We start from the raw sequence: 25368 nt of genomic DNA on the forward strand, positions 1-25368 counted from the left end.
TACATACAACTCATTACAACAACTATGAAAGACTAACTTCTTTTTTTTTTTGAAATATAGAACTTCAAAAATTAGAGTATGATGACAGGTTTATATTTTTTTCTATGCTTACCTTTGCCCAAGGACAGTTTTGAAGGGCTTTATAAAACAATCCTCTACTTTTTTCTTTTTTTCCTACCGAAGCCTGTGCAAGGAAAAAACAGTTCATACTTCAATGCAGTAATAGCTGAAATAATAAAACAATTATCACCGAGACAAAGAAATTACTGCTGAAAAGCTCAGTGTTCTTCTGCTGAGGAATCCTCAGCGCCACACGTTGTGGTAGCTATGCAGTCTGACAGGGTACACTGGAGACACCGACTGCACTCTTCAGCGTAATCACAGAGATGTCTTTAAGGAGTTTCAGGCTTTACTTGTAAGACGAGTAATAGAACAAAGACCGGCAGCAAGAGCCTCTGCTAAGTATTTCAGTTAAAGTCAGTACCTTTGCCTATGTTTGACAATAACACTGCAATGGGCAAGAGTGCAAATATTAACCAAAACTTACAGCTGGCGTGCTACACATATACTACACAAGAGCATCCTTGGTACAGTAAAGGTGATAATACATTATTTTTATGCACTAAAGAGATCATGCACGTACATTTCCCTACTCAGCAGAAGCTTGTTAAGGCTGAACCCTCTTACACACAAGAACGGGTATGTCCAATTAGCACCCATCTGGAAGGCGTTAAAGCTTCCTCCTCAAAGTACCCGTTCAACTACGTGACACAAGTACAGCGCACACAGCTACCGCGAAGTTCAAAAAGAGAAGGGCAGCCAAGGTCAGAGTGCTGAAGTGTCTCCTCAGCTTCAGTCATCCCAGGTACAGGAAGAAACAATTACAATTTCTTGTGAAGAAATCATTTGAATTGGGCTACTTTACAAAACACGTAACAAACAGGCAATTTGATGGCAAAGCCAAAAAAAGCAGTAATTCCAAAACTCTGAAAATACATTAAATGTTTTGAGATCCTTGGAGAAGAAGAGATCTTCAATCATGAGTTTACATTTTCTCTTGTTCTGACTACATCAGTACTGCTGGTAAAAATCAGCAGGTTCCCCTGTCAGTTCTTAAAATCTAGACATTCTTTTTCATATTACCGATAACATTGTAGAAACCTGTGCTGTTCTGGTGTTGTGATCTCCCCTTACTGAACAGCAACGCACTCCACTTACTGGAAACCTGGCTGTCAGAGCTGTGCACTAAGATGCACGCACATCTTTCGCAGCTCTGCGGAGAGCTTTCATCAGCCTTCTGCCTCTTAAGTTTTTCACAGAGGCTGGAAGGGACCTCTGGAGACCACCTGCTCCAACCGCTCTGCTCAAAGCAGGGTCAGCAAAAGCAGGCTGTTTAGAACCACATAGACATACACAAGTTTTGAATATCTCCATGGATGGCGACTTCACAACCTCTAGACAACCTGTTCTACCACCCTCACAGTAAAAAAGCCTTTTTTTATGTTTAAATGGAATTTTCTGTATTTTAATGTGTGGCCACTGCCTCTTGTCCTGTCACTAGGCAGCACTGAGAAGAGGGGCTCTGTCTCCGCACCCTCCCATGAGGTATTCATGTACACTGACAGTATCTTCCAGGAGCCTTCACTTCTGTAGGCTGAACAATCGCAAGTCTCCTGGCCTCTCCCTGTACAACACACGCTCCAATCCCTTCTTCATCTTCATGGCTCTTGGCTACTCAAAGGGACCTGGACAAGCCAACAGCAGAATACGGTGCATCAGCCACTCCTCTTGATTTTGTACCATCTGCAAACTTGCTGACTGTATAGTCTCTCATCGTCCAGATCATTAATGAAGATGCTGAAGTATACTGGTCCCAGTATCAATTTCCAGGGTACAGCACCAGTGGCTGGCCTGCAGCAGGAGTTCACCCAGCTGATTACAACCCTCTGAGCCTGGCAGTTCAACCAGATTTCAGTCCATGCCACTGTCAACTTACCCCACACTTCATCAGCTTGTCTACGAGGATGTTATGGGAGACAGCAGAAAAAGCTTGCTAAAGTTGAGATGAACAACATCCACTGCTGTCCCCTCAGCCACTGAGCTAGTCATCTCACTGTGGAAGCCCACCAGGTTGGTCAAGCATGATTTCACAAAAAAATCAATAGGAATTTAAGAGAAATAGTTTGTTTCAAAATCTATATAAAAGCTTTGTGTTTTTAAACAGTGAGCAGCTTTCGGCCCAAATACTGAAGACTGACCATCTAGACACAGCAAAAGAGAAAACAGAGAGATCTACAGAACTTAGGGTAATACTGGACAACTTCTTCTTCTATGACTGTATCTAAAAATCTTAGTATCTTTAATTGATTTTCCTTCTCTGAACAATGTTAATCAAGGCTAATACTGTAAAAGTATTATTTTCCTCCATCTTATTAGCATGTAATCAATACTCCTTCTTGATCTTGTGAAAAATGTATCTTCAGTGAATGAATCATTAGTGATGAAATACACAATGGGTGATTTTACTTTAGCATTTGCGCATACCGGAGTCTCATTAGTAGCTGATAAAGAATAACAGTAATTCAATTGTACGATCCTATATACAAAGTTGTATAAAATATTTACAAGCACGTATTTGTGTAGAAATGGTCACAGTAATAGCCCTACACAAGAGATCTTCTCAAACACAAAACAAGCGTCCCTCCTTCCCCTGCCTCCTCCACACTTCACAGCCTGCTAACTGCTGTTCCCCTCTGACAGCTTACTACACTAGAGGACACGAACAGAGGAGTAATACTGTGGAACGAAATTCCCCTTACACGAGTCCCTAGCATTTCTTTTGCATTTTCATCTCCCATATTGTACTCTGGAGAAGGAAGAAAAGAACCAAGATGACGAACAGCCTATGTGAAGTTGATTTTATTTATGTACTTCCATGGTGAACTATGGAAGAAACGAACATTACTGCTTTTTGGTGTTATTCTGCAATGTCAGTTAGCGTAACCTTTATACACAGCTTTTAAGATTCAAAAAGACTGTAAAAATTGAAGGCAAGTTACAAAACCCATAGCTATGTTTTCCCTACCACGCATTAATTTTGCATGTAGACTGCACCTAGCTTGCCCCAACATCAATCAATCAAAAATTCTTGGTCACAGAGAGCTTTTATAGTATGGAGAAAATAGAGAGAAGAAAATATTTCAAGGCCCCACATAATACAGACTTTTTACCATATTCTTTATTCACCATAAATCAAAACCACACAGGTGCTCATGTATTATTTTTTTCTAATTGAGATCTGGAAGTTGTTCTAAGGATGAAGTTAGGAAAGCTAAAGACTGATTGGAATCAAACCAGACAAGGGATGTCAAAAACAACAACAAGGGCTTCTTTTAGTATGTAGGCAACAAAACAAAGGGTAGGGCAAAGTGGGCCCACTGCTGAACGAGTCAGGGGACCTGGTTACACAGGACATGGAAAAGGCTGATGTATGGAAAGCCTTCTTTGCCTTAGTCTTTAGTAGCAAGATTGTCCTTCAGAAATCCCAGGTCCCAGAGACCATGGGGAAAATGCGGAGCAAGGAAGGTGTACCCTTAGTGAAAGAGGATCAAGTCAGGTAATACATAAGCAAACTGGACATACACAAGTCCGTGGGCCCTGATGGGATGCACTTGCAAATGCTGAGGGAGCTGGCAGATGTCATTGTGAGGCCACTCTTGGTAATCGTTGATTGATCACAGTGACTGGGAGAAGTGCCCGAAGACTGAAGAAAGTCAGATGTCACTCCTATCCTCAAGAAGGGCAAGGAGGAGGACCCAGGGAACTACAGGCCCATCAGCCTCACCTTGATCCCTGCGAAGGTGATGGAGCAGCTGATCCTGAAAACCATTTCCAGCCACATGAACAAAATGAAAATCATAGAAGCAGTCAACACGAATTCACTAAAAATCATGCTTGATCACCCTGAGAAACTGCTACGATGAAATGACTGGCCTGGTACATGAGGGGAGAGCAGTAGACACTGTCTATCTGGACTTCAGTAAGGCCTTTGACACTGTCTCCTGAAAGATCCTCCTAGACAAGGAGTTGATGTAAGAACTGGATGAGTAGACAGTGAGGTGGACTGAAAACTGACTCAAGGTCTGGGCCCAAAGGATGCTGATCAGTGGAACAAAGTCTAGTTGGAGGCCAGTAACTAGCAGTGTACCTCTGGGGCCAACACTGGATCCAATCCCATTTAACATCGTCATTAATGATCCACCTGACAGGGCAGAGTATACTCTCAGCAAGCTTGCAGATGACATCAAACCGAGAGGAGTGGCTGATACACCCGACGGTCGTGCTGCCATCCAGAGGGACCACAACAGGCTGGAGAAATGGGCTGACGGGAACCTCATCAAGTTCCACAAAGAGAAGTGCACAGTCCTGCACCTGGGGAGGAACAAACCCATGCACCAATATATGCTGGGGGCCACCCGGCTGGAAAGCAGCTTGGCAGAAAAAGACCTGGGGGTCCTGGTGGACACCAGGTTGGACAGGAGGAAGCAATGTGCCCTTGCCCCAAAGAAGGGCTAACAGTATCCTGGGCTGCATCAGGCAAAATATTACCAGCAGGTCCAGGGAGGTGACCCTTCCCCTCTGTTCAGCACTGCTGAGGCCACACGTGGCGTACTGTGCCCAGTTGCTGGCTTCCCAGTAAGAGATAGACATGTACATACTGGAGAGAGTCCAATACAGGGCCACTAAGATGACTAAGGAACTAGGGCATCTCTCCTATGAGGAGAGGCTGAGAGGGTGGGGACTGTTCAGCCTTGAGAAGAGAGGGCTCAGGGGGTGGCGGCAGGGAATCATATCAATGTATATAAATACCCGAAGGGAGGATGTGAAGAAGAAGGAGCCAAGCTCTCTTCAGTGGTGCCCAGTGACAGGACCAAAGGCAATGGGCACAAACTGAAACCCAAGAGGTTCTGTCTGAACATCGGGAAACGCTTTTTTACTGCGAGGGTTACTGAGCACTAGCGTGGTATGGAGTCTCCACCCTTGCAGATACTCTAAAGCTATCTAGACACTGTCATGGACAATCGGCTCTTGGTCGCCCTGCCTGAACTCTGAAGTTGGACAAGATGATCTCCAGACTTCTCTTCCAACCTCAACCATTCTATGATTCCATGAAGTTACACAAAATCAGGATCTAGATTTGACTGAAATATCAAAGTCCTTATAACTTCCTTACAGAACCCTAAAGTAGGTCTAAAACATAAATACAAGTCATCTTTGCTGATTTTACTTACATAAAAATAATAAAATCTTAAGTCCCTACAATTTGCTTCCTCTTTTCTTAAATTTTGCTCCCCTGCCCACTTCCCTTTATGAGTGAGTAAAATGGGGTAGAATCCATCTACTGACATCTTATGACATATTACGTAAGATAGCAGCCACAATAACTTGGCTGCCTTTATATTAAAACTACACTGTCAGAAGCTATTACTCCTTCTAATCCATGTGAATTACATTTTCCCTAATATTCTCTGCAATAAGGAGCATTACAATTCAAATACATCACCATGCAAATCATATAGGTATGGCAACATTTAGTATTCCTTTTTTTATACAGTACTGTAGCTATGTTCATGAGAAATTCCACATATGGTAAAAAAAATAATAGAACTCATACTCTGTTCTTACCAGAAAATTCAAGTACATTCTCCACAGCAATGGACAATGGGTACCATTTTCACTCTGAACTGCATGTTCAAATAGAGCTACAATCCGATTTGTTAACCCAGTTTCAGGAATAGTGGAATGTATTTCACCAACATCTGCCCTGAAACACAGAGGAAAAAAGAAACCACAATCCCTTAAACCCAAGCTAAAGGACCACATCCAGGTAAGAGAGGGTAAAGATCAATGTACTGTCTCTGTTCGCACAGCACTGTATATAGCGAGGTTTTAGCATTTCATGCTACGAACTCTGAATGTTATAAATCAGATTTTTGAACACTTGCTAATCTAATCAACATTTCTAAATAGGAAAATCAGTTTAAAGAACATAAACAAGGTGTTTTTGTGAAAATTCTTCTCACATGCTGAAAAATTAACCTTGTCCAACTAGAGGAGACAGTTTCTCCAAGTACACTAACCCCCTATCATATAATCTTCAAACACTTATCTTAGTCTTCATTCAAGATCATTTATCATTCCAAGCCTGGCATAGCAGCTCAAACCAAATTCAAGTTTAGGTCAGCAAGCCTTCTTCTGGTGCCCAGGCAAGCCTGTTCAAATTCACCCTTAGCATCTTTGTAAGTGCATATATTTGTCTTGGATCAAGGCTTAGATTACCTCTCTGGATCTCAACCATGATTACAATAATAATTTGCTTTTTCCCCCCAGTGATTCAAATCCCTTAAGTTCCAGGCATAACACAAAAGCAGGTACGGATTTTTCACCGAAGCACTGATTTCTACAGCTGATAGACTGGCTTCTCTGTAATGCTTGAGTTTTAAGAAACAGCCTAGAGCACTTACGGCAACCTCACCTCTGTCTGTGCACATTCTCTTAGCCGGCCAGCTTGTTCCACTCACCCTTAACACTTGCTCCTAACTTGCCTCCTTTTTCAAGGGTCTTTGAGGTCACATTTCCTCTCACTTTAACCTTTGCCATGAGGAAAAATGATGTAATCTACTCTACATGGAGTCAGAACTCTGAAGCATCGTACCTCACACTCACTTATATAAGCTACAGTTTAACCCTTCATGTTCACTTCTTTAAATGATTTCCACGCACTTGAGCAGAAACACAAAACAGAATAGGAAATACTCACACATTGTACAGACATTTTCTTAGTTTGTCACAACATCATAAAACATCAGTTCTATGCATGACTGACAGGCCATTTATCTCTCTATCACAGTTCAGCAATAGCGAGATAGTTCAGCTCTGCTCTTGCAACATCCAACTTGTCCCTATACTAATATAACCTACAGAAAAGGCTATGCTAACAGAGAACAATCTGGAAAGAAACTGAATGTCACAGAGAATATCATAATTCTAGAAATTTAACATCAGTTTCCAGTAACAACAATGAAAGCCTATCATACTGTCAGTCTTTAATTAACAGTAAATCAAATGACAGTCCTCCTTTACATTTGGTGGCTGCAGAATTCTTATCACAGTTTAGGATGACATATACCAACAGCTCAGGAATGTCACTATCACGCATGCATGCACTTTGCCAGACTGCGGCAATCAAAGCAGTGGGCGCACCATCATTTTAAAGTATACTGATAATTCTGTAATTTCATCAAGTGTGAATATTGTAAGCTTGCAGCTATGTAAAGCTTCCAGATAACATTTTCCTAGAAATCTCTGTTGCTATGTGCAGACACAAAGAACCATGCTGGCAATGTTATTAGACATACGTAGGTAGCAGGCCATAGGTAGCAGCCCATAGCTCCAAGCAATGGATAGATAACAGTTCAAGACTAAGCTGTAAGAATGAACACACACCTCAGTTCCCCACATCTCCTACACTTTCCTTCTTTCCCAGGAGCAAAGAATCTGAGCCCAGGAAATTTCCAGCTTCTTCTACCTAGCAACAGCCCCATACGAAAACTAAACTCTCAAGTACTCACTATGGAAACAGATCTGCCACAACTGTATTCTGTGATCCAGGAGTAAAGTAGGACAGCGAGCTCAGTTGGAAACTGCAGCATAGCTTTGTATCACACTCCTTATTGCTGCAGTATTTAAATACAGCAGTTCCTCAGCTCACCGTGTCTACTTCGACCGTCTAAGCTGGCTCTTAGTTATTTAAAAATTACTTAAAGAAAAGTGTACCACCTTGATGTCAGTAGCAAGTAATCAAACACAAAGCGACACACAATCTGATCCAGTAGAAAGGACATGAGACTATCATCTAGGTCTTCAATTCTATTCAGGATTCTGCCACTGACTCACTGTTCAGTCTTGAACAAACAACCTTCCCCAACTACACAGCTTCTTCATCTGCAAAATGAGAACTATGATAGCATTTTCTCTCAAAAACAGTGTAATCATAAGGAGCTGTGAGATATTACCTCTGGACATTGTCAATGAGTTTTTTTCTCATCTGCTCTGCTTGGATTGCAAACAGCCACGGCTCTAAAGACTTAGCAGACCTTGTGACACCATCAAAAAACCTTCGTGCTTTGCTAGCGCTGTGAGACTTCCTTTGGATGTGGATATATGACCTCCAAAGAGACTGGTTGCTAGGATACCGCTTCAGAGCCTCCGTTAGTGTCTCTCGCAGAGGATTCAAAGGATAAACACTGATCTTCATGTGGAATCTGAGTAAATTTGTATGCAGCACTGTGACAGCTTCAAGAGCAGTGGGAAAATTTTGAATGCCAAAACTCTCTCCAGTATTTTCACATTTTTGCGGACCAGGAGCTTCAAGTTTTTCCGAAGTCTGTGCATATATTAATACTGCAGCATCAATCCCAACAGTCAAATACTGGAACAGTGCATAACAACCAGCCAAGTTAACCAGCTGATTAACATCACTGACCTGATCCTGATCAGAAACCGGTGTTTTATTTAAATAATCTTGCAGTGCATTCTCGTATGTTCTACGAGCTTTCAACACATTCACTGATAACACTTGTCCACTATAGGGTACATAAGGTCCACTTTCAGCCAATTTGGTCAATACATGAACAGCACGTGACATAACAGCTCCTTCTATACTTTCCAGTAGTTCCACTTCCAGCTGAGCGTAAAGCAGACTGAGGCTGCAGAGCTGAGGACTCTTCAGTCCTCCCGTCCCTGCCGCACAAAGAGCCGTGTCAAATACCTTCCTGGCATCATCAATATTACCAAGCAGCCATTCCAGGTAGGCATACAGTTTCCAGAGAGAAAGGTGGTTTCGGTTGTCAGGTGCTTTAAGGAGATTTTTGGCCAACTTTTTACTCTTCCTCCCTTGCGCTTTCAGCTTCTTCTTGTTTTTTGCTTGGAGACACTGAATTACCTGCAGGGGAGATTAAAAAGAACAAATTTTATTTATTCCCACGGGAGTGGTGGGAGAAGAAAGGAAAAAAAACCCTACAACCTCACAGCATTTTTAAATTTCATTACTGTGTTTGTGTTCATATTGTTCCATATTTCATCACCAGCCAGATCTGTTGCTACTGAGTACTGTAAGTTGTCACAACTGCCTGTCATCAACTCCCTCCAACATAGCCAAATTACACAGGCTTATCATTCTTACTCTTGCCACTACCATTAAGTAACATCAAATTTCACTCTTATAAAGGGCCAACTGCTCAAATAAAGAGCTGCTAACCTGTAATGGTTGAAAAAAGGAAAATAAATGATCCTGCCTGGCCAGATGCAGCTTACAACTAGCACAGTTAAACCTCCAAGGAGCTTTTCATAGTGGGGAATGTGCTGACAGACAAATCTGGAGATTGGATGGGAAAACTACTGGAGATCTTCTGGTCAAGTAGTGTTTGGGTGAGAGACAGGGACGTTCTCTATCAGGAAACAAAAACTAAACTTTCTGAAGTGTTAGGAAGACAACCTGGACTCTCATCCTTCTGTGGGTATCATTTAGAGCAGTTTTATTTAAATAAATCCATATTCAAGTGATAAGGTGTTATTCCCCTTAATAACACTACAAATGTAAGTTGTATAGGAAGCAGAGAGTTTCTTGATAAGGTGCTCTTATCATGGTGTTGGGGATTATGCACCTACTAGAACAGTTTAGTAAAAGTACTCTGCTGACTCACTTCGCCTTGTAAAAAAATCACTGGATTCCATTTCTGTCTGGTATACAATGTATCATATAATAACATTTATCCAAAACCGCAAAAAATATTTTGTTACATGTATGCTACTGTGTAACATGTATTGAAGAAAAGGGCTTGGGTTTTTTTTTCACCCCCAGTGCCATCTTAACTGGCATTTTCTGATTTGAATACTTAGTCCTACAAGACTTCATTTTCATCAACACTTATTTTAATTCAACATAAATACACAAGAAAGCCACACATCAGAAAAGTGATTATATGCAGATTCCTCATTACCTTAGATATTTCATACTGTAACCAACAAATGGACAGGTTAGATTTTTCCTTTCCTGAAAACAGCAGGAAGAGAACATGAAAAACATTCTGTATGAACTCCTCTCCTTCTTTATAGTGGCCTATGTGATGTCTCCCTCGTAGCATCGTGTCCATATGACCAATACTGTTGAATCCAGAAAGTGGAAAATCGACAGAAGTCAGTGGCTTTTCATCAGAAAGCACGCTGTCAAAGATGTTATTTTCATCCATGGCAATATAGAGGTTGGAAGGAAAGAGTTTACTTGTACATGGAACTCCCAGAAATTGCAAAAATGAGTAAAGCAGTTGACGTTGAAGATCTGGATTAGAAAGCTGGATTAAAGATGGCCCAAGATCATCAAATAATACCTAAAAAAATCCAAATTAAAACAAACTCCGTTAACTTACGCAATGAAATATAATTAGCAAACTTGTAATTTATGTAATTAAAGAACTTTTCAAGTCAATAAAGATTTATAATTACCACTAAATTGTAACAGAATGTCATTCAAACTAAAACCAGGTAAGTTAAATAAGCAATGTGTTCTTCCAGTCAGACTGTAAATTTGCTATCAAGATATTTCTTTGCCCTTGAGTATCAAAGATAATTTACACAATGAAGGTCTGAAAGATATTATTGCTTAGGCCATTTAACACATAGTTATTTGAAAAATCAGTGTCTGGCTTGACCTATCTCCCCAAAAGAAAAAAAAATAAAAATCCAACTATCTAACTTCAAGGCAACAAAACCTTTGTTTATTTAATGTATCTTCTTGAACACAGATTTCTGTGACATTTCCACATACAGATGAGAGAAATCACAGAACAGCAAAGACAGACTATTTGCCTACAGCCCTCACCAAAGTTTACCATGAGCTTCCCAGGGATTTCAGAAGTCTCAGCACAAAACCTCAGGTAAATTTTGAACTCCAAACAAAGAAAATATTTTTTTCCAAACAAAGAAAAGGATTACTCCTCTAAAATATCCCTTGGCAATAAATTCAAGTAAAAGGATAATTCATCTCATCATCTTCCCTTGTTTTATTATGTCACAGTGACCTGTCTTTCTGGATCTTCACAATCTTCTTCAGTTTCCTTGTTGGTTTTGTCTGGCCTCCAAGGTAACCAATGCCTTGCTTCACGAGAACATTCAACATCCAGCCAAATATTCCACTTGGGGAGAGTTTTATCCTTTATTTCTTGATCCTCATCTATCTCTTCTTCTTCATCATCATCATCTAAAACCAAATCAAGACACAGCCCACACATACAAAATTACTAAAGAAAAATTAATCCACCAAATCCAAAGGCCAGACTTGACATATAATTTAACTACTTTAAAAATGTAAATAAATACAGTGTTCATAGAGCAGACAAGACAGAGCTGAAAATTTCTGCATTATAGTTCTGGGTTTTGACACCAACTCTGTAAGAGTAGGAGGTTTCCAAACTTTTTGAACCAGTGAATCAGTGTCAGCACTCAAACGTTCTCACAAAGGAGAAAGGAACTGACAGACTGTGGACAACTTTTATCAACAGCAGTTTGCAAGCAACAGTCAAGAGTCAGTCACCTTCCCTGTGCAACTTGGGTTCTTCACTTCATACCTGGGCACACAAATTCAAATGTGCTCTATGAATACTCATGTTCATAAAACATTTTGAGAAAAACCACTGAAAGTAAAAAGGAGTACCACAATGTTAAACATCGCAAAACAAGCTTGGCAATGCTGCTTTAAAATACATGGTATTTCCAAAATTTTGATTAATGTGCAACTGAAACAACCAATCTAGTTATTCACACACAAGAAGAAGTGCTCAACCACTTTCATGATGAGCTTTCTGGACTATTAGATACAATCAGCATATTTTTCCTGTGACAGCAATATGTTAATTCTGTGCTGAAACTGATGACTACCTGTAGGCTAAGGGAAAGCTTATAGAGGCTTTTCAAATACGTTTTTCTTCTTGTTGAGGGGGAAAAAAAAAAAAGTCTTCAACATTTATGGTTACCTGCACTATTTTTTTTTTTTGTACAAAAATCAGGCTATTTATATGCCACCTCCAAATTCTTGATCCTGACATTTGCCATTAACTATGTGAAACACTCCTAGTTCTTAAATTTCAGGTAAAACAAACAGGTGGCAGCAAGATTCTGACTCCCTATTTTTTGTGACCTATACCCTCTCCTTTAGTCAGTAACTATGAAAAACAACAGCATTTCTACAATCTAACCAAAGTTTGAAAAAAATTGACAGTTTTAGAGATTACACTCGATTATAGATTGCACCTGAACTTTTGGGCTTGACACACATGTGAAGAAGCACTGATATATGCTGGACCTGCCCAAGACTGGCAGTGGTCTTCTTGTCTATGCTGAGCCTTCTCAATTTGTGGGCAAAATGTCTATAGCCACCAGCAGTGGAAGGCCTGATCTCAGTTAAGGCACAAGTACTTAATCCAGGGACAAGCAAAGCGCAGGATCATTTTTCAGTTCCTTTGTTTACTAAAAATAGAGCCAATCTTGCTTCATTGGAGCTACTACAGGAGCAGGCGTAGGAAAAGCAGAGACGGCGCATCTTTGGTCAGACACACTCCAGCTCCCTGCTTCCCTTCAAGACGCATCTGTTTGAGAAATAGTCCTTGACATTAAGGGAAGCACTCTAGACCAGAAAACAAGGTGGGACTAAGGAGGAGGGAGGTGTTTGCTGCATCCCTGCTCACCCAGAAGCACTCCAGCCAAGTGAAGAGTCAATTCCTTCATTTTCTGCACCACAAAGAGAACGGAAAGGTTTTCCTCCTATTTCTGCTATGTATTTGCTATAAGAAACTGAAATCTAATTCAAGAAATAGAATCATTAAACTACCAATTCTTCAGGCAACTATCATCTAATACTATAACCCCACCTGGTCTACCAATATGATGAAAGGGTCTTAAGGGAAGTAGCCTCCTTCCACTTTATATAGGCATAGGTCTCAACCTCTAGCCTTTTCAGCACAGAGTGGAGGATATGCCATCCTCTCCCTTAATTCTCACCCCTATGAAGGACAACAATATTCCGCAAAGAGTATCATACAAAGAATACAACAGACGTTTTTCCCTGTGAAGTGCAATATACTTTATCTTAATCTCGGTAAATATTTTTTAAAACTTATATGCAACAACATGAGAAGAAACAGCTTGTATCATTCTAATGAAAATGTTTATAAGAACATACAACTACACATACTGACACAGGCATACCCGGCTTAAGAGCAATCCAGCCACCCTTTTCTTGTTGGTGCATCCATGCTTTCCAGCCTCTTGCTCCTTTTTCTCCAACTCGTGGTTCTCCACTATCCCAAAAGGGTTCAAAGAATTCCACCTGTTGTTTTGGGCAGGGGGAACAAAAACAAGACATAACAGAAAAATTTTTGCTGTTGTACAGACACTACCTGGGTCAACCTAGGTTTTCCAGACGCTACAATCACTTATCCGGGTGCAATGTCTGTATCTGAAGACTTTGTTAGATGCTGATTAAGAATAAGTAGGAACAACTGAATACTTCAATTATGCCTGTGGCACAGAAGGACTGTCACCAGCTCTTCTCATGATGATAAAGATTCTTTTTAAAAGGTATTAGGCTTTAAAGAAAGCAAAAGAATTTTGTGCTGTGTCCTATACAGATCCTTCAAGGATAAGGATCCAAAGTCCCCAAGACATGGCTTTCAGAAACCGTATTCCCCCTCCTCCCTATCTTCCATGGGACCATGAAGAGTTTGGCTAATGGAATGATAATTCAGATAATCATACAACTATGGTCAAATCAAAATGTTACAGTGGGATGTAAATATGACTGGACTGAGGACAAGAGGAAAAGATCAGTAAGGCCTTTCATCTCTCAGGTTTCGGGGTGGTCAACAACTTCAGGGCACTTTCCAGTGAATCAGAAGTCCAGGGTCCTAGTTCTGACTTTGTCACTGCCTGTATGTAATCTGTCATCTTCAGATTCACCAGTTCCTCCCTTGCTTTCTGTATACCTAGCTCTAATGACCGCCTCTCTCCTATTATGTGTTTCGGCTGTGTACCAAACTTTGGCCTGGACATTGAGATGTGACAATACAAATACTAATAAAATTTACTCTAAGAAAAATCAAGCATCAACATATCAGAAAACACAGGGCTTACAGCAACTGCAAAATCTAATTCTGCTCCTCATTAATTTATTCTTTGCTCTGAGTGAGAAAGTGAACTGTGAAAACAGTACAGGAACAAGTAATTCAAGACTGAGTCATAACGCTTCTGTAAGAGGGCAGAATGTGCGATCAGCTGTAAATCTGGCATTTTCCTATTTTCAAGAACTGCACTTTCCAACCTAAACACTGTCCTTTTAAATTGAGGTTCCCTTCCATCTTGTTTTCTTAGGGTTTTTACATACTACACATAATCTTGCAGTTTTTCAAATGATTGGAAGTATAACTCAAGCTTTATCTGAGTAACTATACCAAATCTCCCATCTTGTATGGTAATTAAGATGGAACTCTAAACTTGTGGCTCTAAGAGAACTTCACTACTATTTAGATTGCAAGATCACTCCATTCGTGGGTAAAAGCATTAACCTAGAGAGCAGAAAATGGAACCTCAGTAGTGGTTGCTGGGGAAAGTGAGATAGCAGAAGGAAATCCAAATTCTGTCCTCCACGGTAGCCCAGCTGCCTAACTGGTGGCCCTCCCTACCACTCACTAAAAAGGAAGCAGCTCCCAACAATTCAGTGGGATGATGCTACACTGGCAACAGCCCCCTCTAAATATTAACCTACTGATTATTATTAGGGTGCACACCCACCATTCTCCTGAGCAAATAAAGAGAAAAAGTGATTTAGTACTTTAACAGAGTAAGAGGAATGGAATCTCATGTGTCAAATAAATGATACTTTAATGCACAAAGGTGTTCCTAATGTAGCCCTAAAACAATTACTGAAAACAACAGATAAGAAGAACCTAAGAAATGTTTGCAAGAACTGTCTAGAACAGAAAGAGATTATAGGACCTATCAACTTTCTCCATCGACAGTAACAAAACAGCAGCAGCTTTGGGGAAAAGCAGCAGGGGAAGTGCTAACTAGACAGTGTCATTGGTCAGCCAGCGCATTTTTTGCATTTTTAGTTAGTAAAAAAGAAAATGTGAAATAACTGGTTATCACACTTCTATTATATACAGTAGAAGCAGTCATTTCTCATGTAGTTCCAGAGGACCCATGAGGATTTTTGCAATGCAAGCATCACCTTGAATAACTGCAAAGTAAGTTGTGATTCAAAATATTTCCCGATGTCCTTAAAAACTCATTGACATTTTTCTGTTACAGCTTTCTCTGTAATGCATAAGGACATACACCCACTTAAAAGGAAATTGCTACCTGTCCTCTTGTTGGCAGATCTTTTACACTGTCAGGTTTAAAGAAGGTGAAGTCAATCAGAGCCTGAAACAAAGACACTGCTTTCTCAGAATGGCCAGCCTGTCTCAGAAAGTGGCACTGCTGAATAAATATAGCTGCAAAGTAAAGAAGATAAAATTTTAATATTTCAAATAAATTTTGTTGCAAAGTATTATATTACAGCTCACAACTTGTGATGCAGAGCATAATTGTTTTGTAACAGTATCAAAATGCAAAACATAGGGAGTAACTAGCATAAATGCACGTCAAAATTATTGTAGTTTAACTACCTTTAAGACCTCCCACTTTAAATACGCCAGTGTTGACTTTTTATTCATGCCATACATGCACTGTCTTTCTTGATGAGTAAAAGTTACACACAATGGTCCCAACTTCAGTTTATCCAACATCTGTCAGAGTGGGTCATAGCCCTCTTTGAAGATGCTGCACATTATTACAATTAAATAGTGATTACAACAAAAATTCTTTTTGCCTCATTTTTACATGAGATAGTTACATTGGTAATGTGTTCATAATACACCATTTTCACTCCAATTGTCATTCCCATTTTCTTTTCCTTTACACAAGAACTCAGTTAAGAGAAGTTCAGTCTTTGGTCAAACTATTACTGCTTGAAAGTAGAGAGTCCTATCCCTTGCTCTTCAACAAATTATTTCTGTAATCATTCCCATATCCTTACTCTACACACTGAACATCAAGTCTCAGCTTAAAAAGGGAAGCAAAGCACTAGTTTCTCTATTCATCTATTTGCAACAAGAGTCTTACATGAAAGAGCTGGAGAAGTAACAGGTATTATAAACACCTCTATCATTAGGCCGTTCAAGGACATTTCAGAGATACTTCATCACTCCAAATTACACTCAAGTCTTAACAAAACAGTGGCTGTTCAAAAACCAAATTGCTTTACATCATAATCTTAACTGGCTTGCTAAAAACCCCAAAACTCATAAATCCAGACTTAAATAATTCATTGACAGTTCTGAAAACAGTTCTTCAAAAACTATTGTTGCTTCACAAAATGCACTAGCTTTGGAGGGTTTTACACAATTAAAATACTTAAGTGCCTAGATATACACATGTAACAACATAAGTTAGCATCAATTGCTTCTAATGATCATCTTATTTTTTAATAGTAAGCAGTGACAAATGATTTACTTCTCTTACCTGTATTCAGATTTACATCAGAAGCGTGCACATAAAAATTTGAATTTAGCTAGAATATACAAACTAGGCATTTAATCATTTTCCTGCAAAGTCAATGATTTTTTCTGATAACAAAAACTCTAAGATTTCTGAAGATTTTTAAACAACAAAAAGTATGTTTAAGTATACAATAGAATCTTCCAAAGTATTTTAACCAATTTAGGCCCTGTGCCAACTGACACTGAAACAACCGTCCTTTCCTAGTTTCTCAGCTTCAGACAGATAAACTTTGATTACAACAGTCTGAATGTAGAGAATACCTCACCAGGACTTGCTGCCAAACTGGAGCCAAAAATAAATTATAGCACAAAATATTGTGCATGATGAAAAAGAAAAAGGTATTTGAAGAAATGCAAACATCAGCGTTTTCTTTGTGGTAAAAGCTGAAAACAGCATGAATGCATACTTAATTCAGTCCATGATGCCAAGACACTTTTGCAGCTGAACTGACCTAAAAGATAAGGATATTTCTCCCCAACTGGTAGGTATAATTTGAAAGACAGGACTCCCTTTCCACAGCAAAATTTGAGAATGCTTACCTTCATCTGTTTTATATTAACAGTTTCTAGTAAGTTTAAAATATTACGAATTATTATCTCAACATTTAAGTAAGAATTGATCTATAATTTACAATTAATTTCTACCTACTTTCTTAAATGTCATGTTTTAAAAAAACCCACTCACCTCTTTCTAAGCAGATAGTACTGTGTATTGAATTGAACACTAGATGGCATAGTCCACCACTACTTAAAATTTAGGTCTTACACTTTGTAATTAGCAAAGGTCAATGGTTGAAGACACAAGTCTACCATACATCTACACTGCTACTCACTTCATTATTAATTTGTGAAACTCTTTGTATATAATGAACAATTTTTTACATCTTCCTGATAAGTGTACACTGACAGTTCAAGTTCAGCCCATGAATAAGATAGTTTAGTCACTAAAAAAAAATAAAAATCTCAAATCAAGAAGTCTCCCCACTGGAAATTAACTTCTCCACTCCTACCATTTGAATTCTAAAGGGGGGGAGAACGGGACCAAAAACAAAAAAAAAACAAAACCCTCAACAGTGTTAATAAACGAATCACTATTGTCTTAATACAGAACAAGAAGGGACTGAGTGGAACAGAAACACAAATAAAGTTGAGCTCATTTTCATTTTAACCTATCTATACACATTGCCAGCAAACAAGTATTTTAATTATATTACACTGACTGACATTTCTCAACTAGCTAAACGAACTCCATTAAAAAAACAAATTTCTCATAGGAGTTGACAAACAGTATTTAATGAGTCAAGTATGTTCTGTGCAGGGAAACAAAATGAAAGAAAAAACTTCCTGTTTGAAAAAATAGATGCTGAATAAAATATTTGTCCTGAGAATCATTCATTGTGTTGAATGTGAAGTGTTGTAAATCAGAGACAGTAGAAGCAATTAGCAGCTATCAGGCAGTACAATATCCACCTGCCAGCAAAGGATTTTTCCTTTACAGCACTTTTTCCAGTGCTTGATCAAAGATGAATCCACCAAACACCATAAGAGATGTGAACAACTGAAACTAATTTGTAACCCAGCATCTCAACCTGTAAATCCAGACTGGATATTGACTAACAGATAGCATCATTGCTCAAACAGTAGTTACAGGACTTGGATAAAAATAGAGGTTCCTTGGACTATGCCACACATGAAGAAATGTGGACTGCTTCATAATAGCCTCCTCCAGATTTAAAACAAATTTTAAAAGCGGAAAAAAAAAGCCCCAAACATAATCATGGTGACACTAATCTTTCCCCTTCCTCAGTGCATTCCTAGATTAATAATCACAATGATCCCCTGCAGTAGAGAAGCACAACTGAAATGGGATAGGTTAAGTGATTTAGCTCCAAATAAATCTAAAGCCCACGCCAGAACTGAGCATGAACTTGTTTCTTCACTGTATCCAGTCCAGTGTCCTAACCATCTGACTAACTTTCCTTCCAGGGATAACTGTATAATAAATTATAAGTGGTAGATACATGCATATAACGAATACAAAGGCAGGATCACACAGTATTATAGTTTTGAATTCTCCATCTACAAACCAGGATGTTCAAGAAAATTTCACATCAGACTTCCCACAACTCTCCTCTTTTCTAAAGTAATTAACTATGAAACTTTTGAACAAGAGATAACTGTTTCTTTCACAATCCAACCTTTTTTTTTTTTTAATAAATATTTTTGAAAGATAAAAGTACATCTCTCAGCTGTTGGCTGCAATTCTGCAGCCTTGACATTTGTAATGTAAACCGCTCAGCACATTAGACTTTACTGGATGTTATATCACAAACTCTCCTGGGGAAGAAAAGCAGCTGCTATATCCATATTTGGTTGGAATATCTGCTTTAATTCTCAGCTAAGAAATCAGGATGCCAGATATTTTGAAGACAATAAAAACTTCCTGTAATATATAGGAAAGTTTGTTCTTATGGAGAACGTAGTCAACTCCTATGAAGACCATTCTGACCATAATATGAAACAGAAAGAACCTTACCTAGCATAGCTTCTTCTGTGCCAGGCAGCAGAGGATGTGATAGCATGCTGCCATCCTGTACAGCTGCCAAAGTAGTCAAACATTTTCCATAGAGACTACTGATTTTTGAAACAGAAAAGGTGGTGAACTGACTTTGACAGAACAGGAGGTATTTCTTCCACAGCTCCGGATTATTGGGATGTAAGAAAATTAGCTTCTGCCATTCTTTGATCAAAGCTGGTGGTTCCCAGAATTCTGTGCAAATCTTCAGCCTGGCAAGTTTCAGATCAACACTACTTGGATTGCTTTCAATTGCCCTCTCTAAAATAGCCAGTTTCTTTTCTAAGATTAACTTCAGTGATTTTCTTCTTACTTCCTGCTCTCCCTTACTGGCGTAAGGGCTAGGTCCTCTCATTAATTCATCCTTAAAACAAAAAGAAAAATCGTTACAACATTAGGAAGAATTATCACTAGAATCACGAGAAGCATGCTGACATTTGTGAAGATGAATTAACAGCTCATTCTTCACCAACAGAAGAGATACAGTCCTAAACAAATTAAACTACAAATATAATGTTCATGTATTTATTACTTATTATAAGCAACCAGGTCTGTCAGAACACATACCTGAAAAGAAACAAACTCCATCCAAGCATTAATATCTCTCGGGTTTTCTCTGACTTTCTTGTTATGTTCTTCCACTTTTGTCATTAGAATGGAGTTAATGTTTATCCCAGGCTCTTGAATCGTTTGCTGCGTATTTACAGGCTCATGGTCTGCACTCTTGCACCCTTTTCCTTGTAGCCATACTGCGGTTGATGGATCATAAACCCCAAGAGGATTTAACTCCGTTGTGTCAGAAGGATCATCAGTTTCCATTTGGAAAACTGGTATAAACGCAGTTGGGTCAGATGGAGAACTTTTATTGCAAACAGGAATCCCGTCTGTGTTCAGCATCTTCACATTGTTCTTTGAGAAGTAGCGCTCAGGTTGTCTGTGTAAGTGCTTCCTTTTTGATGCAGAACTGTCCCAAGTTATACACTGTTTCTTTGCATCTATGCCAAGACAGGACTCTCCTTTCCTTTTATACCTTAGAAGGAAAAATACAATTAAACATCTTCTAAAATACACATTAGAAAATATGCCTCCTTTTTAAAAGAAAGCATGGAAGAAGTACTTCAGTTCAAATTGACCCAAATAATGTATGCATAGACCTTCAAAAGTATAAGAACTTGGTAACCTTCTACTTATTTCAGACTTCAATTTACATATTTTTTCAGTGCCATCACAACTTCCATTATCATACTAAGCTTCCTCTGAGTTCAATAATTTCTGTCCTACTCTGCAGAAAAAAAATTTTTTTCCTCCTATCATTTTAAGCCATGTAGGCAAATCTGGAAAAAGAACAACAGACAGCATTATTTAAGGCTATTTAGATCAGATTATTTTGACCTGAAAAATCAGACACCAGTAGTTGAGTTTGGTACTATCTTTCTGTATCCCTAAGCCTCTATCCATTTTATATGCCAAGAAGTGGGCAGGGGGTGGAGTGAAAAGAGAGACCAGGTTCATAAAGGCCACAATAATCTTATGGATTAAGAAATGAAAATATCATCTTAAAATCTTCCAAAGACTGTCATTTCAGCGGCAAACATAGTGACATGCAATGCTAAAATAACACTTTTCACCTCAAACAACAGCTGACAATCCAAAGGTGGCAGAAAATTGGAATGGATTGTAACCAAGCAATTTTACTGGAAAGGTATACACACTACAAAAATAAAACCCATAAATCCTCCCTCCTCTACAAATAATTACTTTTTATATGTAGTAAACAATTTTCCTTAAGAACATCAAGAAGTGTTCATACAGGATGCACAAGCCCAGTGTAGGCTCCTTTAGATGGGCTTCCTCTGTTAATGTGGGGAAATGTTCTGAAGGGTCATCATAGTACCAGTAACCCACTAAGGACGTTGAATATGTAATTTCATCTACAGTAATTTGAAATGTAGCAATGCATAAGATGCACATCCTTTGGTACAATGTCTGGGTGATCTAACATAGAATCTGTTTGCTAAGAAAGTATCCGTACCCTTTTTTCACAAGGATATCAAGCTACTCAAGTAAGTAAACCTCCTGTCAACTCTTGTATGAGATAATCAGTACCTTCATTTCCCTTTCAGACAAAAAAACAGAACAACCGAGATCAAAAGGGGCACTCGCCCAAAGATGATCTGTAACAGAACCCACGATTTCTGACCTCAAAACCATGCTTCTGCATCTGCCCCATGTTGCCACCTCCAGATGGCAGCTCTACAAGTTCACATGCCTGCAGTCTACTACACAGAGAATGCCTTTAGAAAAAATTAAAATCTTGCACTTGACTCCCATTATTTCATGGGATCTTTTGCCTTTTAAAATACTTCTGCCCAATGCAAAGTCAAAGTTTGACATAAACCATTCACTTATTTTCTCATCTTCTACGTAAAAATTTCACAGTCAGACTCAAGTTAATGAATCTTGAGATAGTGACTCTGTGATAGTTTGAATACCAATAGAAACCAACATAGTTTACCTTGCTATGTCCCCTCGATACAGGGATTTGTAGGCCCAGTTTGCCGGGTCTGGTTTCTTGTCTATTCTGAAGGCTTCTGCTGTGAAAGGCTCGATATCATCAAGCCAAACAAAGTGACTGCTGGTAAGATTTGATGTTTTCTTTTCTAGACTGAAGAAAAGGAGAAGTATATTCTAAACACTGGTGAACATATTCAGCATTTACGAAACCCAGGAAACACTGCATTTCTGTAGTTCATAATAATTTAATTTACTCCAAGTCATGGTATATGATCCATTATCACAAAGTTAGTCATGCTGGGAAAGAAACAACTGGAAATACACTAACAGGACCACCAAAACAAAACACAAACACTCCTTGCACCTCCAAAAATTGGATTTAAGATTATGAAAGGCAGTAACCAGATTTTACCAATTAATTGTTTGGTAAACCATAAGCCATATACTACTACTTTTAAAATTTACTTTTGTCTTTCTTAATTGTAGCATCTTACTAGAAGAGGATAATCTATAAGAGGATTACGTTGATTAGCTGTAATTATACCATGCATTTGATAAAACAGTGTGCAAAGTGTTTTAGTGCATAGATAGCGTGCAATCTATGTGCTTTATGGATTACAGTTATACAAATGAACTGAAGTGGAAATTGCCACCTGCCTCCGAACTGAACTTCCAATCTGATTTCATGGTACAAATAAGTAACTTAGTAAATGAGTTTGTGAATTAGAGCCAGAGCTGCTGATGATAAAGAAAAAACAGGAAACAGGGAATCAAAGCAAGGCAAAATGGCTCCTCAAACTAGCAAACATGATGAGAAACAGGGAAAGGTGACTTACACAGCCAGTTAGATTGGGCCACCTCGAATGAAATGATCAAAAAATAACAGACTGACAAAAGTACAGCTAAGTATGCTGAACCTGAATACTCAGTGTGTTCACAGAATCTCTTCTACTGCTCAAAGATCATGCTAGTCACCCAATACCTATTTTCTTATTCCATATAAAAATGACACCTCCACTAATTACACAGTACTGTAGGGCTCCTGGAACTAACAAAAAAGATCTAGCAAAACAATTTCATTTGTTCAAGTATTCATCTAGATGTACTATGAGCAAGAAGTAAAAAGCACATAGCATAGAGGAATAAATGGCTGGACATAAAAGAAACATTAAATCATACAACAAATTTTGTCTTAATACAGGAAAAAAAAAAGGTCACTGTGAGGGGTTATATCACATGGCAAACACAGCTCTATGTTAAGACTTTTGCACTAATTAAGAACAACGCTTAATGCAATGCCTCTCCAAACTCTTCCACTAAATCAAAGATCCACGAAAGGAAACAAAATGCTTACAAAACTTTACATAAGCGTCTACGTGTCTTTAGAAATACATTTCATTACCGTCACACCATGCTTTGTTCTACAGAAAAGTACTTCACAGAATATTTTAGTCATAGTTTTTTAGATATGATTAAACAAGTGCTTCTAATTCTATTTCCATTGTTTTCAATGCAGGTTTAGTCACATACAGCTCAGAAAAAATTACCCACCATTGGTAAGAATTTAATAAAGTTGGAGACAAGTACAACAACACAATGAATTTACATCTTGTATAGTATTAATAGATACATACTTTGCTGCTCCTTCCTTTTCATGATTTCTGCCACTGCTTGTGGATTTGTCCTTGATGTGTTTAGTGTCCAGGTCCGATTCACTGCTATTGGAGTCCCCTTTGGTTTTCTTTTTTGTCTTATAGTGGTGATGCTTTTTCTTTTTCTTCTTCCTTTTCTTACTTGACTCTTTCAGACTCTCATCAGTATCACTTTCCCCTGACAACTCCGATCCTGAAGTAGACCTGCTTGGAAACAAGTATATCTATCTATATACATCTATACATCTAAGTAGTAAAACTGTAAAGAAATATTACCATAAGAAAGTTCAGAATCATTTTATCCATTACCTTTATTCTCCCTGCATTCTTGCAGAAGAGAGTTAGCAGCAACACATACAATGAAAGTGATACAAATTTGCATTAAACAACAACTATCTATACTTCCTCAGCTGCTGGAATTATTGACAACTAGACTTAAATTTTTTAATTGTCAATGGCATTTTGATGTGTGATCTGTATAAATATTCACTTGTTGTCATCGCCAAAGTAAACAAGATGACTGAGCTGATAAAATTTCTTAACTGTGCCATGACAACTTAGGTCAAGCTAAAAGGATGAGAAATCTTTCAGTGACCTGCAAAAGCAAAAGTTTGCACTTTTTTTTCCCTTGTTTCTTTATGATTTACATAAGAAATATAAAAAATGTACTTCTAAAATCACTTACAGATTAGAAATGCTCACCTCTCAAAGAACAATTTTTGATGACTACTGAATTAATGTTATCATATAATATAATGTAATGACACCACTATACGCAACAGACAACTGACTGACAGAAAGACCACACAAAGGACAGAGAGTTTTGACAAAACATGCGCATATGATTATATATACTACATATATTCCCATACTTAATGATCAATTGAAATAATGGAGGTCTTCCCTAACCCTTAATTAAAGCACAATGTCTTTTTAAACAATTTTTCTGGAATCTTTCAATAAAAGAAAGGAGTGACAAGTCTCAGTATTCCTAATATGTCAGGAAAACAAAATGCAGCGTTTCAGAAGTAAGGCACCTCAGAAAATCTTACACAATTCATGTAAGGGCACTCAGAAGCTATGGGAGAACCCTCAACAGGCCTTTATTATAAACACACACTCCCTGAAACCAAAAACCAACACACACACCCAAACCCTACAAATATGCTGGAGTAATTAGCTTTTATTGAACTGAGAATCTACCCTAGTAATAGGCTAAAAGATCAAACATTTCTCAGTATACTATTTTTTGACAAATTCTTTTTCAAAGATTAATGAAACACAGTTTACTATGTCATTCTATCTCAATGGCAATTTGTAAATTCCTTAGTTTTACAATGTTAAAGCCCTGAAAAGATCTGAAGAAATATAAGCAGAATATATGACTGAAAAACAGAATAGTGACTGCATTTCAATCACACAACATATATAAATGTAAGAATAAGTATACAAAAAGATGGATTCGGCTGTGATTGTTATTATAAAGACATTCTCTATCATGACCATCAACACTCATCGCAAACACAGGAGCTTGTATCAAATTAAAAGTGACGAGGTTTATGAACTTGATTCCACTAATTATTAAGCGTTAGTTATAGCATAGATATGTCAAGTATAGCAACTATTCCAGTAAAGGTCTTAAAACTAGTTCTTCAGCAAACATGGCTGCTTAAAACTCATTTTTGTAAAGGAATATAATCACCCACTTGAGAGATCATCATGTTCTACACAGCCGCACAACTTTATACATGTAATATTTCATTAATTCACATCTTCAACAAGTCTTTAAAAAGTAAAAAACTCGATTGTGAAATAGCTGATTGAACTGGTGTTCACAGAGAAATCACAAAGATGATACTTAATCTTTACATTATTTCAAGGGTCACTTAGGACATTCAAAAGCTAATGAAGACTC

General features: G+C 38.3%; 1 protein-coding gene across 2 annotated transcripts in view; it reads right to left on the minus strand.

Moving 5' to 3' along the window:
• Nucleotides 1–25368, minus strand: part of NRDE2 (NRDE-2, necessary for RNA interference, domain containing) — a 69988-nt gene that overhangs the window by 4030 nt on the left and 40590 nt on the right. For both annotated transcript variants that reach the window (XM_075426103.1, XM_075426104.1), the window contains 11 exons: nt 23436–23657; nt 21803–21952; nt 19855–20317; nt 19249–19651; nt 15472–15605; nt 13321–13441; nt 11139–11317; nt 10062–10448; nt 8076–9004; nt 5686–5824; nt 113–184 (listed from right to left, as the gene is read on the minus strand). In XM_075426103.1, coding sequence (XP_075282218.1) covers nt 113–184; nt 5686–5824; nt 8076–9004; nt 10062–10448; nt 11139–11317; nt 13321–13441; nt 15472–15605; nt 19249–19651; nt 19855–20317; nt 21803–21952; nt 23436–23657 — 3199 coding nt within the window. The remainder of the gene's footprint in view (nt 1–112; nt 185–5685; nt 5825–8075; nt 9005–10061; nt 10449–11138; nt 11318–13320; nt 13442–15471; nt 15606–19248; nt 19652–19854; nt 20318–21802; nt 21953–23435; nt 23658–25368) is intronic.

The sequence above is a fragment of the Opisthocomus hoazin genome, chromosome 7, assembly GCF_030867145.1.
Source record: "Opisthocomus hoazin isolate bOpiHoa1 chromosome 7, bOpiHoa1.hap1, whole genome shotgun sequence".
NCBI classification, from domain to species: Eukaryota; Metazoa; Chordata; class Aves; order Opisthocomiformes; family Opisthocomidae; genus Opisthocomus; species Opisthocomus hoazin.